The sequence below is a fragment of the Mya arenaria genome, chromosome 1 (assembly GCF_026914265.1).
Source record: "Mya arenaria isolate MELC-2E11 chromosome 1, ASM2691426v1".
In the NCBI taxonomy this organism is placed as follows: domain Eukaryota; kingdom Metazoa; phylum Mollusca; class Bivalvia; order Myida; family Myidae; genus Mya; species Mya arenaria.
The window spans coordinates 34962284-34981750 of record NC_069122.1 but is presented as its reverse complement, the minus strand read 5'-3'; the positions used below and the strand labels follow the sequence as shown (position 1 = coordinate 34981750).

Genomic DNA, 19467 nt, shown 5'->3' with positions numbered 1-19467 from the left:
CAGGATACTACAAGCTACAAAACGCCGATCATATTTGATAACGTAGTAACTAAAATCAGAGGAGCTTATGATAAAAAAAAATCGGGAAAGTTAACCGCAACAGCTTCCGGTACCAGTACTATTTGCATGTCGTTATCATCAAAAACGGTTTTCAAGTGTTTAAATTGCTCTGTTATGACTTAAAAGGTGAAACGCAGCATCAGAATGGTGAAACTACGATTGAACTATTAAAAGGTGATCGGACATTTACGACGTTGATTTTGCCAGTATGAAGCATACACACATACAAACACCTAAAAACAAACTTACACCACATTCACACATACAAACGCTTGAAACCAAGTAACAAAAGTTTACCTATGTCACGTGATGCCTTCAATCTATAATGTAACTTAATGGAAACTGCAGAGTAGCCAATACACAAACGTTTATCCATGTCACGTGATGCCTTCAATCTATAAGCAACTTCATGGAAACTACAGATTAGCCAATACACAAACGTTTATCCATGTCACGTGATGCCTTCAAGCTATACTGCAACATCATGAAAACTGCAGAATAGCCAATAGACAAAACCTAACCTATGTCACGTGATGCCTTTAATTTATAATGCAACAGAACGGAAACTGCAGAGTAGCCAAAATACACAAAAACTTACTTATGTCATACAATGCCTTTAATTTATAATGTAACGAAATGGAAACTGAAGACTCAAACCAAGACAATAAAGCTTACCTTTGTCACGTTATGACTTCAATAACCTGTAATGTACTAGAGGAACTAGAGTGTCAGAAGTGCCTACTGATGTACAATCCAACGGTGTTTGTTCCATGTTTAGCAGTGGGGGGGGGGGGGGTCTCTACGTTGAAACCCATATCGGAACACGTGTTAACGTTAATGGAAACACGTCGAACTGCATATGTTTTAGTTTACAATAAATGCTACGTTTTGTTCTGTTTAGGTTACAAGGAGATGCAGCTGAGCCGTTCAGCTAGCATGTCGATGGATTACAACGCTTTTCACTTATACCATAGTTATTGGAAGTCGTCACAGATATCATGGTACAGAACTTAGGTCCACTGATCAAACGAAATCACGAGACAATCACCAATATAGCCTAATGGAGGGTTTAAATTGACATGCTATAGTTGATGTAATTTTAATTTTGCTAGACGAAGAAAATGTATGCACTTAATGAAAAGGAACTCAAAAATGCGCATGAAACTCTATCCCGAATGATCTGCACAATGGCAGTTGTAAATGTTTTCATCTTGGTCAAAGTAAGCCAAAATGAAAATTGATTGGTCAATATTTATTAAGGAAGCAATATTCACCCATTAAATCAATTACATCTGTAAACTAGCCTAAAGATTACCTGTGGGCAAGTCCTTTAAGTTGAACAGGGCACGGATATATGTACATGACCAAATTACTACATTGGTTGCCATTTACTACAGTAAAATTTGAAAGGTCGAACTTGTAAGCAAAACAACTGGACTTAAAACATTTTTCTTAGTTTCAGGGTTTGTTTCATGATGCATGGGTATTCAATCATCCCTAACTGCCATTGTCTAGTCTGATTCGCTTTCCATGTAAAGAGTAATGACCACGCTAGGTTGTTGACAATTTTTAGGCATGGGTGGGGTTAATAAAATCATCAGTTAATCTGGTAGTTGTTTTCTGAATATTCTGGGAAGTTTGCATTATAAGGTCAAACAGTTAAACAACTGGAGCAGTTGTTTTCGTCTGTAGTTTGTTTTGTATCAAAGCAAAGGTTTGAACATTCAGCTTCAAAGTTCAAGAAAACGTTTGAAAAACAGGAGTACCTTTTTCTAATAAATGTAAGTTGTTTATTTCCTAATATATCTTTATTTTAACTTATGCTATTTTTTAAGATATAAATTTATCATCCTTGGTAACAGTTTCTGTTTTAAATTTGATGTGTTTAGTATCGATCAAGGGGAAGTAACTACAATAAAATTCAAAAGAAGTTCATAAAGTGGATCACTCCTTAGTTTGCATTGAAAATATCAAATTTACGCTGCTGTTACTTTACTGATTTAACTCCATAGTTCATCAAAAAGTATAAAATAAATTGTGATCTTGCATGTTTTATAGCATAAAAGTTGACTTGAATACAAGCAACTGCCCGAATGTTTTCATACACCTTTGAACCGCAATTCCAAAATATTTGATATTTATATATATATCTACACTCATGCTTTGCACACTTTCTTTGAGAATGGCCAACTTAAACGCTAAAAAATAGCGTGTCCAAGATATTTAAACGTAGTTTGATCAGCGGCATATCAATGATGTCACATGTTTCATCAACGTAACATACATTTTAGCGAAAGAGGAACTGTATTTGACCAATCGCGAACGTCGTTTTATAAAGATGAAAGGTAATTCAAATATATTGCGTACCATTCAAAGCTCATCGGCCATTTTAATTGAAAAGAACCTCGGATGTATATGGACGGTTTCATACTCAGAAATTGGTATGTTTAAGCCCGCTGCAAGTAGATCGCGTAGTAATTTAATTTAACTTTAAACTTTATGACTTAACTCTTAAGAATCTTAATTATGTTTGCAATGATACACTTCACTGGCAATCAATTTAAACTTAGATCAACAAATACATTTAATTAATGATATAATTCAAATTTACGCACTACTTCTACTGATGTACCGGCATACATCCGATGTTGGTTTTAATATAAATGGCCGAGGAGTTCCGAATAATTGCGTACATCGACATATGAATACATCGACATAATATGCCTTCATCTAAAAATGTCAAACAGGAGTGTAGATATTAGTTATGGAAATACATCCGTGCGTCATACCACGATATAACGGTTTAAGTACATTTGATTTTTACTGGCATTCGTGCTAGCCCATTATAACACAAATGCGTAAGCGATGTACGTCATATATGTGTTTATATAAGAGAATTTGAGTCGGAGTATCAAAGAAGGTTTTCAGTTAATGTAACAGACATCGTGCTATCAATAAAATACATTACAATTAGTGCCATATAAAGACATTTATATTATAACTCTTTTGCATTATACCTATAACAACTCTAAATGGTGTGTGTAATGACGAATTTGGATGGAAACTGCATCAACACCAACGTCGGACACCCCTGGTAAACACTAAAATATGCTTCGTTGTGTACCGTGGATAATTTGGCTAGGAAAATCTCGTAATCATGAATAACAAATGAGGCAGTTTTGGTTCCGCAAAGTATCAGATGCTTTCCGATTGAAAAATATTCTGGCGAATGGCGGAGTTGAACCGGGTCCGCCTTCTCAGTACATTAATATTTTATTAGTTGTCAAGACCATGCTGAAAAAGAGGCTACTGAGACTGTTCAGTTATTGAACAATATTTGGGTGTAACATGCGAATTCATTTGAAGAAGAGTTGTCTCTCCTGCCTCATACATAGTTATTTAAACGAGATTTTGTCAGTCAATTGTACCACGGTTTCGACAAAGTGTAACGGAAAAAATTACCGCGGTTGCCGACGATGCATCGACACCGGTTAGAAGCAACTCATGCCAAATATTAACGGGGAAAAATCCGTATTGCAATATCATCGTGTTTGTGCTCAAGTTGTTGAAAGATATCGTACATGTTTGAATAAACACTTCAAAGTGTGATGCACGTCATGTAAGTGTTTATATAAGAGACTTGGTTATCAAACCAGATTGTCAGTTCAGAAAACGGACATCGTGCTGTCGATGAAATACATTTAAATAAGTGCATTATAAGTAAAGTACGTGTATATCATACAGCCCATGTTTTTTACCTTTAAGAAATAAATTGACTTTTAAAATAGTGTGTGTTATAAAGAAATTGGATAACACATATACAGAGGACTACTGCCAAAATTTAATTTGCAATTAGGGGTTAAAATCAACTGTACAGTAGAACCGATCTTCCACCGTTGAACCTCTCCGCCATGCACTCGGTGAACGCTTTGGTGTCGCCAAGGTTCGTTGAAAGGCGAGCATTGCTGCAAGAAATGGAAGATACTGGCACATCTGAAGACCCTTTCGTCAAGAGTGGAAAGGTAGAGATTGTCAGCTCACCAGGAAATATAAGTCGTAGACACCCGGCATATTTAGAAATCAGTCGCTCTGGAAAATGTACTCGTGCTAAACTTTACTCTGACGATGATAAAACATTCTGCTTTGGGTGTTTGACTTTGGACAAATGTCATTGTATAATTTCCGACACGGACCCCACTTATGTTGAAATTGCAAGCATTGTCAACAAGCAAAAACATATGGGTTCGCCAAAATCACCGCCCAGCCTCGATATCGCCAAAGACATCAAACGGGAAGCCGATCCCGGCGAGTCAAAATACATCACACAAGAAGATGATACCGGTGAGACGACCTTCATTAAACAGGACGAAGATTCCGGCCAGTTTAACGGTCTCGTGTTTAAGGCCACGTCGCCGACAGAAGCAAGAGATTGGGTGGTAGCGTTATCGCCGGGATTGAGGAGAAAGAACACGTCCCTAGACGTTCAAAGTGAACACGCATTTGGTTCCGGAAAGATTCCTACGTAGTTAGGGAAGGGAATAGAGTGAAGAAAAACAACAACTTATAATTCAATAGAAGTCCATTTTATTGCTAGCATATGTCATTAGTGGTATAAAAATAACGCAATTTCTACTAGGCTATTGTGACACTTGTGATCCATTATATGTTAATGTTCGTATAATGTGTCCAAATCAGGTATCTTTTTTCTATCAACCTCATTAGTTTTGCCGCCAAAAAACGTGCTGTCATAAGACAGTGCATGACGTTCATGTCAATTTATTTCTGTGAACGTTTGTTTATCCACTGATGAAGGCGTTACGTCGATCGTTAAGATATATATATATATATATATGTTTATAATAAGTAGAATAACCTACTCATTAATTGGTAAAATGGTGAATTGCAAATGAAAAAAAAAATGCTTATTCTTGTTTCCATTTCATCAGTGTTTTACCTGACGTGCATGCATTTTTGCACATCTTCTTCTTTATTGTTTGGTTTAATTTTCTGTATATTTATTTAATATCAAACATCTTGTTGTGTTGTATTGTTTTTAATTGTTCTTTTGTTATTAAATAATTATGAGAGAAGTTGTCAATTTTTATTCCTCCAAATTGGAGAGCAGATCCCTGGACACAATTTTACATGATCGTGTGTATTTTTAGAAGGTCGTCGAACATTGAACCTTTATCACTCGTTCAGCTGTGCGAGCGTAAAAGATGTCAGAAGTCAACGTCTCAGAAAGATAAAATACACATATAGCTTGTGTCTTTGTCTAAAGCAGTGCCGTTCCATCTGTGAATTTGCGGAGTCGCGCCAAGTAACAATAAGCTTGCCTTTGTCTTACGCAATGCTTTCCATCAGTAATGAAATTGAAAGGTAACTGCGGAGTCGCGCCAAGTAACATAAGCTAGCCTTTGTCTTACGCAATGCTTTCCATCAGTAATGAAACTGAAAGGTAACTGCGGAGTCGCGCCAAGTAACATAAGCTTGCCTTTGTCTTACGCAATGCTTTCCATCAGTAATGAAACTGCGGAGTCGCGCCAAGTAACATAAGCTTGCCTTTGTCTTACGCAATGCTTTCCATCAGTAATGAAACTGAAAGGTAACTGCGGAGTCGCGCCAAGTAACATAAGCTTGCCTTTGTCTTACGCAATGCTTTCCATCAGTAATGAAACTGAAAGGTAACTGCGGAGTCGCGCCAAGTGACATAAGCTTGCCTTTGTTTTACGCAATGCGTTCCATCAGTAATAAAACTGAAAGGTAACTGCGGAGTCGTGCCAAGTGACATAAGCTTGCCTTTGTTTTACGCAATGCTTTCCATCAGTAATGAAACTGCGGAGTCGCCCCAAGTAACATAAGCTTACCTTTGTTTTACGCAATGCGTTCCATCAGTAATAAAACTGAAAGGTAACTGCGGAGACGCGCCAAGTAACATAAGCTTGCCTTTGTTTTACGCAATGCTTTCCATCAGTAATGAAACTGCGGAGTCGCGCCAAGTAACATAAGCTTGCCTTTGTTTTACGCAATGCTTTCGATCAGTAATAAAACTGAAAGGAAAAATTGGAGTCACGCCAAGTAATATAAGCTAACCATGTCTAACGCAATGCCTTCCATCTATAATGCAATTACATCGAAACTGCGGAGTTGCGCCAAGTAATATAAGCTTACCTTCGTCTTACGCAATGCCTTCCGTTTGTAATGTAACGAAACAGAAAGGAAACTAAGGATTCGTGCCAAGTAACATAAGCTTACCTTTGTCTAACGCAATGCCTTCCAATTATAATGCAAAGTAATGGAAACTGCGGAGTCACGCCGAGTAATAAAAGCTTACCTATGTCTAATGCAATGCCTTCATTTTATAATGGACAATGGAAACCGTGGAGTCGCGCCAAGTAATATAAGCTTACCTATGGCAAACGCTATGCTTTCAATATGTTGTGCAACTGAATGGAAACTGCGGAGTCGTGCTAAGTAATACAAGCTTACGTATGTCTAACACAATGCCCTGCTTGTATGATGCCACTGAATGGAAACTACGGATTCGTCCCAGAAATATAAACTTTCATATGTCTAACATAATGCTTTCAATCTGAATGGAAACTGCGGAGTCGCGCCAAGCATTGAAATCTTTCCTATGTCTAACGCAATGCCTTTCAATCTGTAGTACATCAGATTTAAAACTGCCAAGTATTATTAGGCTACTCCGTCTAACTCTATGCTTTCAAACTGCAACTGAATAAAAAGCTTTGGAGTCACGCCAAGTAAAATAAGCTTACCTATGTCTAACGCAATGCTTACCATCTGCAGTACAACGAAATACGAAATAATAAAGTCACCATACAAATCAGCAGTGTGTTAATGTTACAAACAAAATATACAAACAGCTTAAACTTAAATTCAAAACTAATCAGAGTTTGTGAGTGCATTTGTGTTTGTGTATGTTCGCGTGCGTGCGTGCGTGCGTGTGTGTATGAAGACGGTATATGAATAACCAATTATTTACTTGCTCATTGGCATTCTGTTATAACTCTTGTTATATTAATATAGGCTACTAATTATATGTGAACATCGTGAAAATGAACAGAAGACTTCTAATTAGATTTGTATATGATTAAAAACATTTAAAAACATGTTTATCCTTGATAATAGCAATATGATAAATATACGGCATGTCAGACATTACAAATATGCAATGATATTTGTATAGGGTTGGTTAGTAGAGGACCAAGCGGAGGAGCCAAGGCCATACGTTGATCTTGTCTAACAGCGCATTAATCAATATAGCATTTTAAGCCCAAAGAGTTGGGCTCGAACCTTCCACCTCCTGCTCTACAGGCGGGCGCCAAAACTATTTAAATACGAGAACGGAATATATGTTATCATTTTCTCACTGGCTTTCATTTATACTGTAACAATGTAACATTTTAAAAGCTACATTGTAAAATGTAAATATTGACAAAGTTCATTTCCATTAACAACAAAGGACTACTATTTTTCGCATTGTATAAGTATGTTTAATCATATATAACATATGAAGACAATAGAATGAACTTCAATAAAATATTAAGATAAAGAAATATTCACTTCAATTTATTCATTGTCCTAAGTACGTATAAATGAATACAATCAGCTTTCACTCTGAACGTCTAGGAACCAGTTCTTTCTCCTCAGTCGCGGCGATAACGCTACCACCCATTTTCTTGCTTCTGTCGGCGACGAAAACTTAAAAACGAGACCGTTGAACTGGCCGGGATCTTTTTCCTTTTTAATGAAGTTTGTCTCAATAGTATCATCTTCCTGTGTGATGAATTTGGAGGTATTAATAAGGGAACGCGGTGGTTTCGGCGAACACATATGAACTTGATTGTTGACAATGCTTGCAATTTGAACATAAGAGGGGTCCGTGTCGGAAATAATACAGTGACATTTGTCCAAAGTTAAACACCCAAAGCTGAATGTTTTATCATCGTCCGAGTAAAGTCTTGCACGAGTACATTTTCCAGAACGACGGATTTCTAAATATGCCTTGTGTCTACGACTTTTATTCCCTTGCGAGCTGATAATCTCTACCCTGCCACCCTTGACAAAAGGGTCCTCAGATATGTCAATATCTTCATTTCCCTGTAGCAAAAACCGCTTTCGAATGAACCGTGGCGAAACCAAAGCGAGCACGGACTGCATGGCGGAGTGGAGAAACGGTAGAACTTCAGATCCTTTGTATCCTTCTTTGATGCTTTAAGTTTTTGTTTTATTTATAGCATAAATGATTTAGTAAGTTACACGAATATAGGTAGGAAATTAAGTATTTTGCGTTGCAACGGTTTAAAATTATCTCACCACTATCATGATCGTTTTCTGTACAGCAAATCGTATGTGATGTTTTCAGACGTTCCAGTCTTTTATACACATTGATGACGTTCATCCGAATCAAGTGTGAATGGCTAAAATGCTACAATGTACGTCAACGGCTCGAGCTAAAGATCAGTAAAATGGTGAAAATGAAGGGTAGACCGCTAAATAGACCACTGCATCGCAGTCCTCCATGACCTTTAAAAAAAACGTCAGCTCTCAAAGGTAGTTCTTTTTAAGTGAAGTCAGGGGCGGTCCAGGAGTCCACGTTAGCCGGGGCGTAACCTTTTGACTTGCGCCACTCCGTCAGAACCGAAATTTATTTTGTTTAAAGAGTTGTCAGGGTGGATTTGAGGTACTCCCCCTCGAAAATTGTAACACTTTCTAGTGCGAGATGGTACATCTTTGGCGTATTTTTCTCCTATATTGAAATGAAAGGTAAACCCTGTCTCTTAAGAACCCTTTTTCTGGTATAAAATAACAAACTGTTAGATCATCTTTCAATATTATGGGAAATTGCCAGGGGGCTGAAACGGCGGATCCATGGTCTAGTTGTAACACACTTGACTGTGGATCCAGGGGTCGACGGTTCGATTCCCTGCCGCACAACTAAAACATTCTAATCGTCTTCCGGGAGGGACATTAAATGGGGGTCCCGTGTGACAGTGCTATTAGTAGTGCACGATAAAGAACCAGGGTAGCTCTAACCAGGGTTACATTATGTATGTGCGCTGTGCTCCAAAAACCTGAAATGAGTAAAAATCGTATCGGAATTCTCTTCGAATGGTTAAGGACCGAGTATAAATAAGCTTACACACCACCGAGCTGAAACGGCCTCTTGAAATAAGCCTCGTACATACGATTTATTCGTTTAATTTATTTAGTTTAGGATCCACTCTTTAATGTGCTTTGTTCGAAGCGTTCTTTATTTTCTCTCAACGATCATGTCCTACGATGGAATAATTTATTCTTGGTTGTAATGGTTGTATATTGAAACAAAAAGTTTTGCTGGAAATATCTGTATTCTAGGCCTTACTTAGATTTATAAGTCATGTCTTCTTTTTTTCCTGACACTCGCTTTGTATTCAATTGAAAATCGTGAGCGTTAATGTTTTCATGTGCTCGTACGCTCACACCACTATGAATTCTACAAAAGAACAACATCAGTGTGTGTATACCACGTGATAAATTGCGTCATAAATGCTACGTCGGAAGGCAACATTTTGTTTCGAATAAAGACTTTAAACAAAGATATTAACTTCAATATTTCTTCACCATTTAAAATGAAACATGGTGCAGTCTATGCCGCTTATGGAGCTCCGCCTTCGGTCTTTTACTAGAGTTTGGTTGAGAGTTTAGTTTCTTAAAACACTTCGACAAACCTTTTCACAATAAGGCCGTCTGACGGAGCACTGTCAAAATATTATTTTTGAGACAAGTTTGTCGAAGTGTTTGTGGAAACTAATCACCTAATCAAACTCCGGTAATGAAACGAATGCGGGGCTCTGCGGCATAGACTGCATTTTTTCATTTAAAATGGTGTAGTAAAAGAATCTATGATTTAAGTCTTCATTTTAAGCAAAATATTGCCTTCCGACGTAGCATATATGACGTCATTTATCACGTGGTATACACACACTGAACATAGCAGCCAAACCTAGCCTTGTTATTTCGACAAGAAGACATCTGTAATAATTGCAACATGAGAGCTGTTGAAAATGAGTACCACTTTCTTTCAGTATGATGTAAACACAGAGAGATTAGAGCTTCGCCAACATCTTAAACACAATTTTAAAATCGTATAAATACGAAATCAACTAAAGTACTCATCAATTTCATAAAGTGTGTTTACTTTGCATTTTGTAACTGAAATAAAAACTGACAATGTTCCATGTTCTGCCAGGTTTAACACCCACGAAAGATGCAATTCTTAATTACTAAGTCGAGTACTTAATGATTGCCTATCTGCAATTCCATTGGCTGAAAATGTAGGTTGCCTATCTGCAATTCCATTGGCTGAAAATGTAGGCTGCCTATCTGCAATTCCATTGGCTGAAAATGTAGGTTGCCTATCTGCAATTCCATTGGCTGAAAATGTAGGTTGGCTGTTTAAATACGATTTCAATATTTAAGATATTTCATCACCAACCCGTTAAGACGTTTAGGGTCCGGATTAGAAGAATCCCGTTTTTAACGTCTGTTATATAAGACTACTTATAGGCAAGATTGTTGTTGTCTTTCCATTGTATAATTAACCATGTTTTTAATAATATTCTTGGTCCAATACAAAACCACTGAAACCCAAGGCCATTCAGATATTATTTAGCAATCCTATAAGCAACATGTAATATCAATTTACTATTCCAAGATTTCAGTGTTTGCGATGCCGTGGTAATGACAAATAATGACCCCCTGAGAAAAAAGACCTTCACATATACATGTAGATCAAAGATCTCCTGGATAGTATTTGCATTAATTAAATTCTGATCAGCAACACTTAAAACATATATTTTTGCATGTGTTTATATTTTTATACTTCATAAAGCATATTAAAGTTCTTTTCATATTCCATTGATCATCCTTCTGAAAAAAAACTGACTACATGTACAAGCTAACACAAGCCCAGCAACCAGACATTTGAGGAAGACCTTGTTTAATATGTGTCTTCGTTTTTTTTAAAACGAAAAAGGAACATAAAATCCTATTTCATTTTTCTTATGATTGAATAGAAAACCAAAATTCGTACGTTTTTTCCTTTTCCGTGTTTTTTTTAATTATAACCACGGAATACAAATACAAATCAAGGAAACCATTAATTTATAACGTTTTTTTTTTCGTTTTACATAGTTAAAAAAACAACAAGCTTTTGTATATACCGTTTTTTTCGTTTTACCTTGTTTTATGATTGAACGAAAAAGGAACATTCACATCAGTTTTAGTTTTTCTTATGACTGAATAGAAAACCAAAATTAATAGGCTTTTTCTTTTCCATGATTTCATTTTTAATCACGGAAATCAAGACAAGAGATTGATTCATTAATACCGTCTTTCGACTTTTGACGAAAAACGAGTGGCGCTGTAATATCCTGTTTTCACGTGCACTTGATGACGTCACCATATATGTTAACGGCTACTAAACGACATAAGGGGCGAGATTTCCAGGTGCTTTTCAAGAATTCAACGTGAAATTACCACATATTTATTTCTGAGGTTAGTATTGTTATCAAATACATTGTAATATTTTGTAACAAATTATTGGATAATTTACCGTGCATTGGAATACATGCCTTGTTACAATTCGGCTTGCATGTAATCCTGTCAGCATGCCAAAATGAAAGTGAAAGTAGTTTAATGCGATACAAAATATAACAATGTATTTGATTAAATACTCACTTCAGAAATAAATATATGTTTACTTCAAGAAGAAAAAGGCATAACACTAAGGCCTGGCAGACACAAAACATACGTATAAAGCCACACCGACAAACACACGAATCGGAACGTCTGTTGGTTAAATAGGGTATGTTTTACATAGCTAGTTTGTCTATTATACATGTACACTCTTTGTTTACCAACATAATTTTTATTATATTGCGGTGCGAATTTTCCAGTGTTTTCTTTTTCGTTTGCCTAAAATATAAGTTGCATAGGCTTTAACAGCATTGTCAGTATTAATTTCCTTGAATGATGTTTGGAATTATCAAACCTCACTTGAATTAATGTTTGCCTCTATAAAAATAGAATATCCTTCAATTGCCAAACCTTGCAATGTTCAGGTGTCTGTACGATATAAAATAAACTCCTGCGGGTGATCCATAATCAATTATATGATATTTACAATGAGCAGTAAGTTAACATGCAAATACAATCAGGCGGAATTTCCCTTAATTCATCGTTTACTAGATTTTAAAATTCTAGTTATACAGTAGATGACCATTTCTCCCACCTCAGATAAGTAGATCCAATAATTTAACCATGCTAGAAATTCTCATCTTACACACGGGCGAAGATAAAATGCCCGTATGGAACTCCTTTTTAATGATCGCCACATTGTAATTACCTCCCTTGATGAAGACTGTCTTCTATAGCGTCATAAAAACCTTGTATTGTGGCAATATTTAGAACGCTTACTAGTTATTTCTGGCTTCAAAGGTCACCACAAAACAGTTTTCACGCACCTTTTAAGAAATAATGCATCACTCTCCTCAAAACTATTTAAAGACTGATTTGATTATTAATATAATCTGAATCACTGCGCGCATATCCATGTCAACCACGAATGATCAAATATCCATACGCATTTATTTTCATTTCGCACAAAAGAGTTCCAGCAAAAATACATTTTTACTTAATTTTGTTTAACTGAGGAGGGAGAAAAAGCATCTTCCATAGCCGCTCGCGTAAGATAGGTTCACCCCAATCTCGCGCAAAGTGTTTTGCAGAAACTCGGTAAACCTCGTTTCCGCAAAACACCCTACGCTCGGGTCGTGACGAACCTATCTTACACTCTAAAGGCGTACACCTTCACCACAAGAGCAAGCTCACCACATGACAAAGGCTCCTTATGTGATATAGGATGATTGTATGGGTATTTATATTTATTATCTTTCAACAAATATAGTACCTATGCGTCGTAACTTGTCAGCAAATTACATCAAATGGACCATTCAGACGAAAACACTAATGCTTAATGTAATATTATACAATATATGTAGTTTGTTCGAAATTCGAATACAATCGATTAAGTCCCAGAGGAGACACGAGTGCGATTACTATACGCCTCATTTAAAGTGTCACTCGAATTCAAAATCAAAACATGCACATGAATAACAAGCATAAATTTTGAGTGATAAACCTTTAACTACTTCCTAAATAATGCATTTATGAAAAATATTTATTACTGATAACAAGATTGTAACCGTGTATTTAATAGCTGAAACGCAGTGATCAATTATCGTCTCAAAAGGTAGAAATACCGTGATTTCTTTCAAATTAAACATGGTATCCTTTATAAGAACCATTGTTTTCGACATGTATTCATCCTTTTCAGTAAATTAAAACAATTGTGTTAACTGTGGCACATCTTGTTTGGGAGTACGAGTGAATATTGACAATAACTGTAGAATTTAAAGCTATAAGTTTGCAGCATATGATGATACTGATAAGTACAAACCATAAATGATTCACTTGACGTACAAAGATATCCTTAATGATGCTAAACATCCATCATGTACTCACAATTTAGGTATATATTCTGTATCGAGCTACGTCGTAAGGACTTCAACACAACGGGAGTCAACATTCAGTCACTTTAAGATGCGCTCTTTCTCCCTGTGTGTTTTTTTTAATTGTTCACACTATTCGAGTTAACAGTCAAGTCACTGATTTTGCATGTGTGAAATGAATCATTAAAGTGTATGTAAAATAGAATGGAAGGTAAATAAAGACCAGAAAAGCTTTACTTTACATGTAATTTTAATAGTAAGTATTATACATTAAATGCAATATTCCTTAACATAATGGTACAAAGCAAATGTATTCACGCGTACAACATAACGGAATTCACCAGGCTTCATCAAACAACAATGCAATAATTAAATTAATACATCTGAAACTCGATATGTCGAACTCTGTTACCTCGATATTCTGATTATGTCGAACCGTTTAGTTGTAAAACTTTTACATTTCAGTTATGCCGAATTTCCGTTATCTCGAAGTACTCAAGGTCGCAACGAATTCGACATAGCGAGATTTGACTGTACTTTATATAATCGTCCTACCTTTGGCAGTTACATACCTCTCTACCTCTCTTTAAATTATGTATGTAATCATGGTGATAAATAATACGATATGGACATATAATTATGCAATATATATCGGAATTATGCTATACAAACCGTTCATTCGTTCAAGAAAGAATACAACATTATTTTTGTGAAATGCATACAGGATGAAGATCATTATATTATATTTGTATATCAAAAGCTAACAACTATTATAACATGAATGGTTATTGGTCATTAAAATGAATCGTTTACTGTCCGATAGACACATACAAGAAGCAGTTCATGTGTAAAACAAGGGCACAATGTGGATATAATCATTCAGACAGGAATAAGTTGTGTCATATTGTGATTTACAGAGAATTTGTTTTCGCAGCACAAATGAACAAACATGACTTTGTGTTTATTTTACAGACGAGTTATATATGACGCGCTATATGAATTACAGGAACAGCCATTTATTCAAGCTAGCTAGCTTTCTTTTTCCACGGCCACAAACAAAAATGACATAATACATAATATGCTTAACACAACAGTTAGTGTGTGTAAACGAGTAGCATTGGAAATTTTATTATAAGACACAAATATAAAACCGTCGAATTGCTCACTTTGAATCACACAAGAACACTTTTATTGACTCATACAATACAACAATAGCAATGGCACCATCATTTGCAATTTAATTTAATGATATGTGTCACTTTAAGTATCACAATTTAGCGGGCAAGTTCCACTTGATCTATATTTAGCATATGGAGTTATACTGTTACTTATAAAAAATACAATTAACATTTACATCAAGTATTCCAAATACAACTATACATACATGTGAACAAAGGTGTCTGGGCAAACACGCAAGCCCAATGTACAAGCAGTACAAAATGTAATTTAAAAAAGCCTCAACAGTGCTATATAGCTCTATACGACATACATTTCTCGGGAACACCTCATCAAAATCGAGGCATATTCTCCAAGTAGTTTTGTTTAAGCACGGTACTTAAGATACAGAAGTATACCAGATCTACCTTTCGACATTCCTTTCGAGTGCAATAATTGATCACTTTCACAGAGTTTTTTTTAGGATGTCACTAAGTCATCGTTCTAATGATGTAAGTATACTCTCGTAAAGTCACATTATTGATACACAATGGTATGCTTATAGAGTGTTTATCATAATCGCTGACGTAAGCTTTTATACGCGATGACGTCATCGGATATATCAGGGAATATAATGACGTCACGCTGACCTCATTCTGGCGTTTTGACGCTTTTGCCGACGGTATCTCCTTTACCCGGAAGCATTTTCTCCACCTCGCCACTGTGCTGCATCCGCGCCATCTCCTCCCTCTGCTTCCGCCGGAAGAAACCGCACTGAAATAAAGAAAAACAAAATAAATACACACAATCTTAAAGAACCTAGATTGGCTGTGAAAAAACCTGGACCTAATATTACGAAAAAACTAAAGTCAATTCTCAATCTCAATCTCAACTCCACATTACATCAAATTTATTATTAAAAATAACGTTGATTTTACATCTTTGGGAGGGCATTATATATCAAACAATATGTTGATTTATGCCTTTTGACAGGATTTCCAAGGAATACTTTTCTACAGCCAAAAATGTATTTGAGTACAATTTCTTGTTTACACAATTTAATACTCAAGTATATTTTTTACGCAGGAATTAAGTTTCTTTGAAATATTGACAAAATCTTTTTATCAACTAATTCTATGAGATCATTGTTTTCATATAAAAGTATAAAAAAGGCAAGATTTTAAATCATACGATGCTTTTATGTCGAGTAATGAGTTGAGATTGAGATTCGACTTAAGTATGTTTGTGATATTGGGCCTGAATTCTTCTAGGTCGTTGACCCTTTATTTATTAAAAGGGACGGATCGATGATTTGACGTTAGAGAGGGAGTAACTTAGGGGCGTAACCTTTTAACTTGCACCCCTCACTAAGATCAGAAATTGGTTTGGTTTAAAGCAAGTAGGGTGGTTTGAGGGTTATCCCACAATATTTTTTGAAAAATTTCTAGTCCGAAATGGTGCATTTGGGGCGTACTTTATCCTTTTTTCTCCTATATTGAAGTCAAAAAGAAAACTTTGATGATTTTTTTTTATTTCTTTTTTTTTCATTTGATATTTTTCTTCTTTTATTTGGGGGGGGGGGGGCAGGCGCCGGTTGCTCCCCCACTTTGTCCGCTAGTGTTGATTCATTTGTATTCTGTCTTTGTACCTCTGTGACGCTGTATGTCTCTTTTTGAGTATGTGTTTCACATTAACCTTATGCCTCTGTAGAAGAACTGTAAGATAATCCGGACAGAAAAATGCAAAGAAGTTTAATAATAGTTGTGTATTCGAACAAGTTAAACAAGACACACCTATGATTTCTAAACTATCTTCATACCCCTAATATCAAAGCACTGAAATGACCAGACGATAGTCCCTACCTTTCACAGTGTAAGGGCGACAGTAACGATAAGGATCAATATGCGTATATATGCGTAATATCTTATTCAGTGTGTGTATACCACGTGATGAATTGCGTCTTAAATGCTACGTCAGAAGGCAATATTTTGATTTGAAAAAATACTTTAAACAAATATATCTTCACTATTTCTTTACCATTTTAGATGAAACGTAGCGCAGTCTACGCAGCTTACGGAGCCCTGCCTTCTGTTTTTTACCAGATTTTGATTAAGAGTTTAGTTTCTTTAAACACTTCGACAAACCTTTTCGCAATACGGCCGTCTGACGGAGCACTGGCAAAACATTATTTGGAAACAGGTTTGTCGAAGTGTTTGATGAAACAAATGACATTATCAAATTTCGCTAATAAAACAAATGCGGTGCTCTTAAAGCGGCATAAACTGCCCTTTGTTTCATTTAAAATGGTGTGGTAAAAGAAAAGTTATCTTTGATTTAAGACTATATTTTAAGCAAAATGTTGCCTTCCTACGTAGCATATATGATGCAATTTATAACGTGGTATACACACACTGTTATTCGTAAATGTAAATACATCCCTAAAACAATTCACCATCCCTGACGTATAACCAGCTATAAGACGATAGGCCATACCTTCCACAGTATGAGAGCCACTATGATGATAAGCAGCAACCCCGCTACGATAGAAACCAGGATAATCCACCAGGCGACGGGTCGTCGGGGTGGAGAGACGGGCACCAGGTCTGTTTGGACCTGCAAGTGTTTTAAACATGCATTGGTCAAATAATGTATGCATAAAATTACTATATATAACGGTGTCCAAAGTGAAAGTAGACTCTTTTTCTGATTAAAATGATAATATTTTTTTTAAAAGGTTTGGTTTGTCATTCTCGAAGGATATGACAATAAGATTAAGTTAAATTATAGCTTAGACAAGATCATGAATAGACTCATTGTAGAATATCTAAACTTGAGTCTGTACAAAACCCTATTTCTGTGTATTTCAGTGCAAAATAAACACAAAAAGTAAATACAGTTTTGCCTCAAATACCCTTTTTTGAAGATTTTAACAAGTTTAACGACCTTTCTTTGCTACCAAAAAGTTAATTTGCTAAAACATGCCAACAAAAGTTGCCGATCATACGGAATAAGCTGGTGTAATTTCGTAAGATAATACCTAATAATACGTGTATAAGATACGACCTAATAATACATGTATAAGATACGACCTAATAATACATGTACAAGATAAGACCTAATTATACATGTATAAGATAAGACCTAATAATACATGTATAAGATAAGACCTAATTATACATGTATAAGATACGACCTAATAATACATGTATAAGATAAGACCTAATAATACAATACGACCTAATAATCCATTAGTTGAAAAAAATGCTGTTTGTTTGTTTTTTAACAAATTTTCAGTTTCAATGTCACCTGACGTTTAGTTAACACAGTTATATAACAGACTGCACAAATTGCTATTTGCATTTGGTGGGGTTCTCAGCAGGCAGACACTTTACTTTATAAAAGGTCGCTCTATAGCGAGACAGTACAAGTCCAATCTTAGGCCAAACTATTTCAAAGAGTTAAAAAAACACTCGAAATCACTGTTAAAGAAATTGAATTACAGAAATGGGATAATTCAAAAGTATCGGTTAATGTGTTAAAGTGAGAATTAATTTTGGTAACGTGACACCTAAACATATCGGTACCACATCATAGATGATCTACGTACCGTGGATATATGTTGGGTTGTTTCAGAGATGAGTCTTTCCAGTTGACTGAATTTCACGAAGGCCTCTGAAGATATACTGACTTGTCCTCCCTGAAATGTGATAGTGGAAATTATAACCTGATTCGTTATATAGATTCATTTGTTTTATTCATTTTTTTTGCTGTTTTACATGAAAGTTATCAATTTGTCTTAGATTGAACCATTACCCGGTCAAAAGTGTGACCTGTTTCCCTTTCGCGCTATGACGTCATTGTAATTTCCAAATTTTATTTTTAGACGACATATCATTAACGTGTGTTTTTAATGATTTTCACACTTTGTTCAAATTAAAGTTTGATCAGAAAATAAAACATTTGTTTCCTTTTTGTTTAGATTAACTTTTGATCAAGTCATTAAACAGTGGTTTCATGATTATTATCACGGGTACAATTTTATATGTAATCCCCTTCACATCTGGACACTAGTTTCGTCTGATGCTAGAATTACAATGAACCTTCTTCCACATGCATGTGTAGACTTCTTGTTTGATTGCTACCGCAGGCGACAGAAGCAACTATTTTTACTATGTTTTATGGTAATGTAATGTTCCTAAGCCAACTGTACGTGTTAGTGAAGGATGGTTATCGGCATGTACATGTATTGTTTTTCAACCTCTTTTCAGAGTTTCAGAAATACGTGGGTGGTCCATGATAATTAGCGACTAACCAGGAGATATCAAAACAATTCCCCCCCCCCCCCCCGGAGAGGCTATTTATTATCACCATTTCGACCTTAAACATTTTTACAAACTATGTGATAATGATTATGAATATTATTTCTTTGTGTTTACTTTCGGTCACGTTTTTTACTCATATGTGTTCCTAAATTGCACCTGTTCTTGTAATGGCTCGGATTTTGCTGGTTAACATAGTTTGGATTTTTATGGTGAAAACACAAACAATATTATACTTGATCAAGTAGAAACAGATCCCTACTCAAGAAGATTTGAGACACACAATAAATCATCGATGAAAAGACGTAAGCGCTTATAAACTGATACTACGCCTCTTGTTCTAATTCTCAGATTTA

At 35.7% G+C, this 19467-nt stretch overlaps 1 protein-coding gene across 1 annotated transcript in view; it reads right to left on the bottom strand.

Moving 5' to 3' along the window:
- Positions 1–13863: 13863 nt before the first annotated feature.
- LOC128236518 (integrin alpha-9-like) overlaps positions 13864–19467 on the bottom strand; it is a 44455-nt gene continuing 38851 nt past the window's right edge. Inside the window, exons 20-22 of the mRNA XM_052951421.1 lie at positions 18400–18489; positions 17286–17405; positions 13864–15566 (exon numbers count right to left, since the gene is read on the bottom strand). Coding sequence (XP_052807381.1) covers positions 15444–15566; positions 17286–17405; positions 18400–18489 — 333 coding nt within the window. The 3' untranslated portion in view covers positions 13864–15443. The remainder of the gene's footprint in view (positions 15567–17285; positions 17406–18399; positions 18490–19467) is intronic.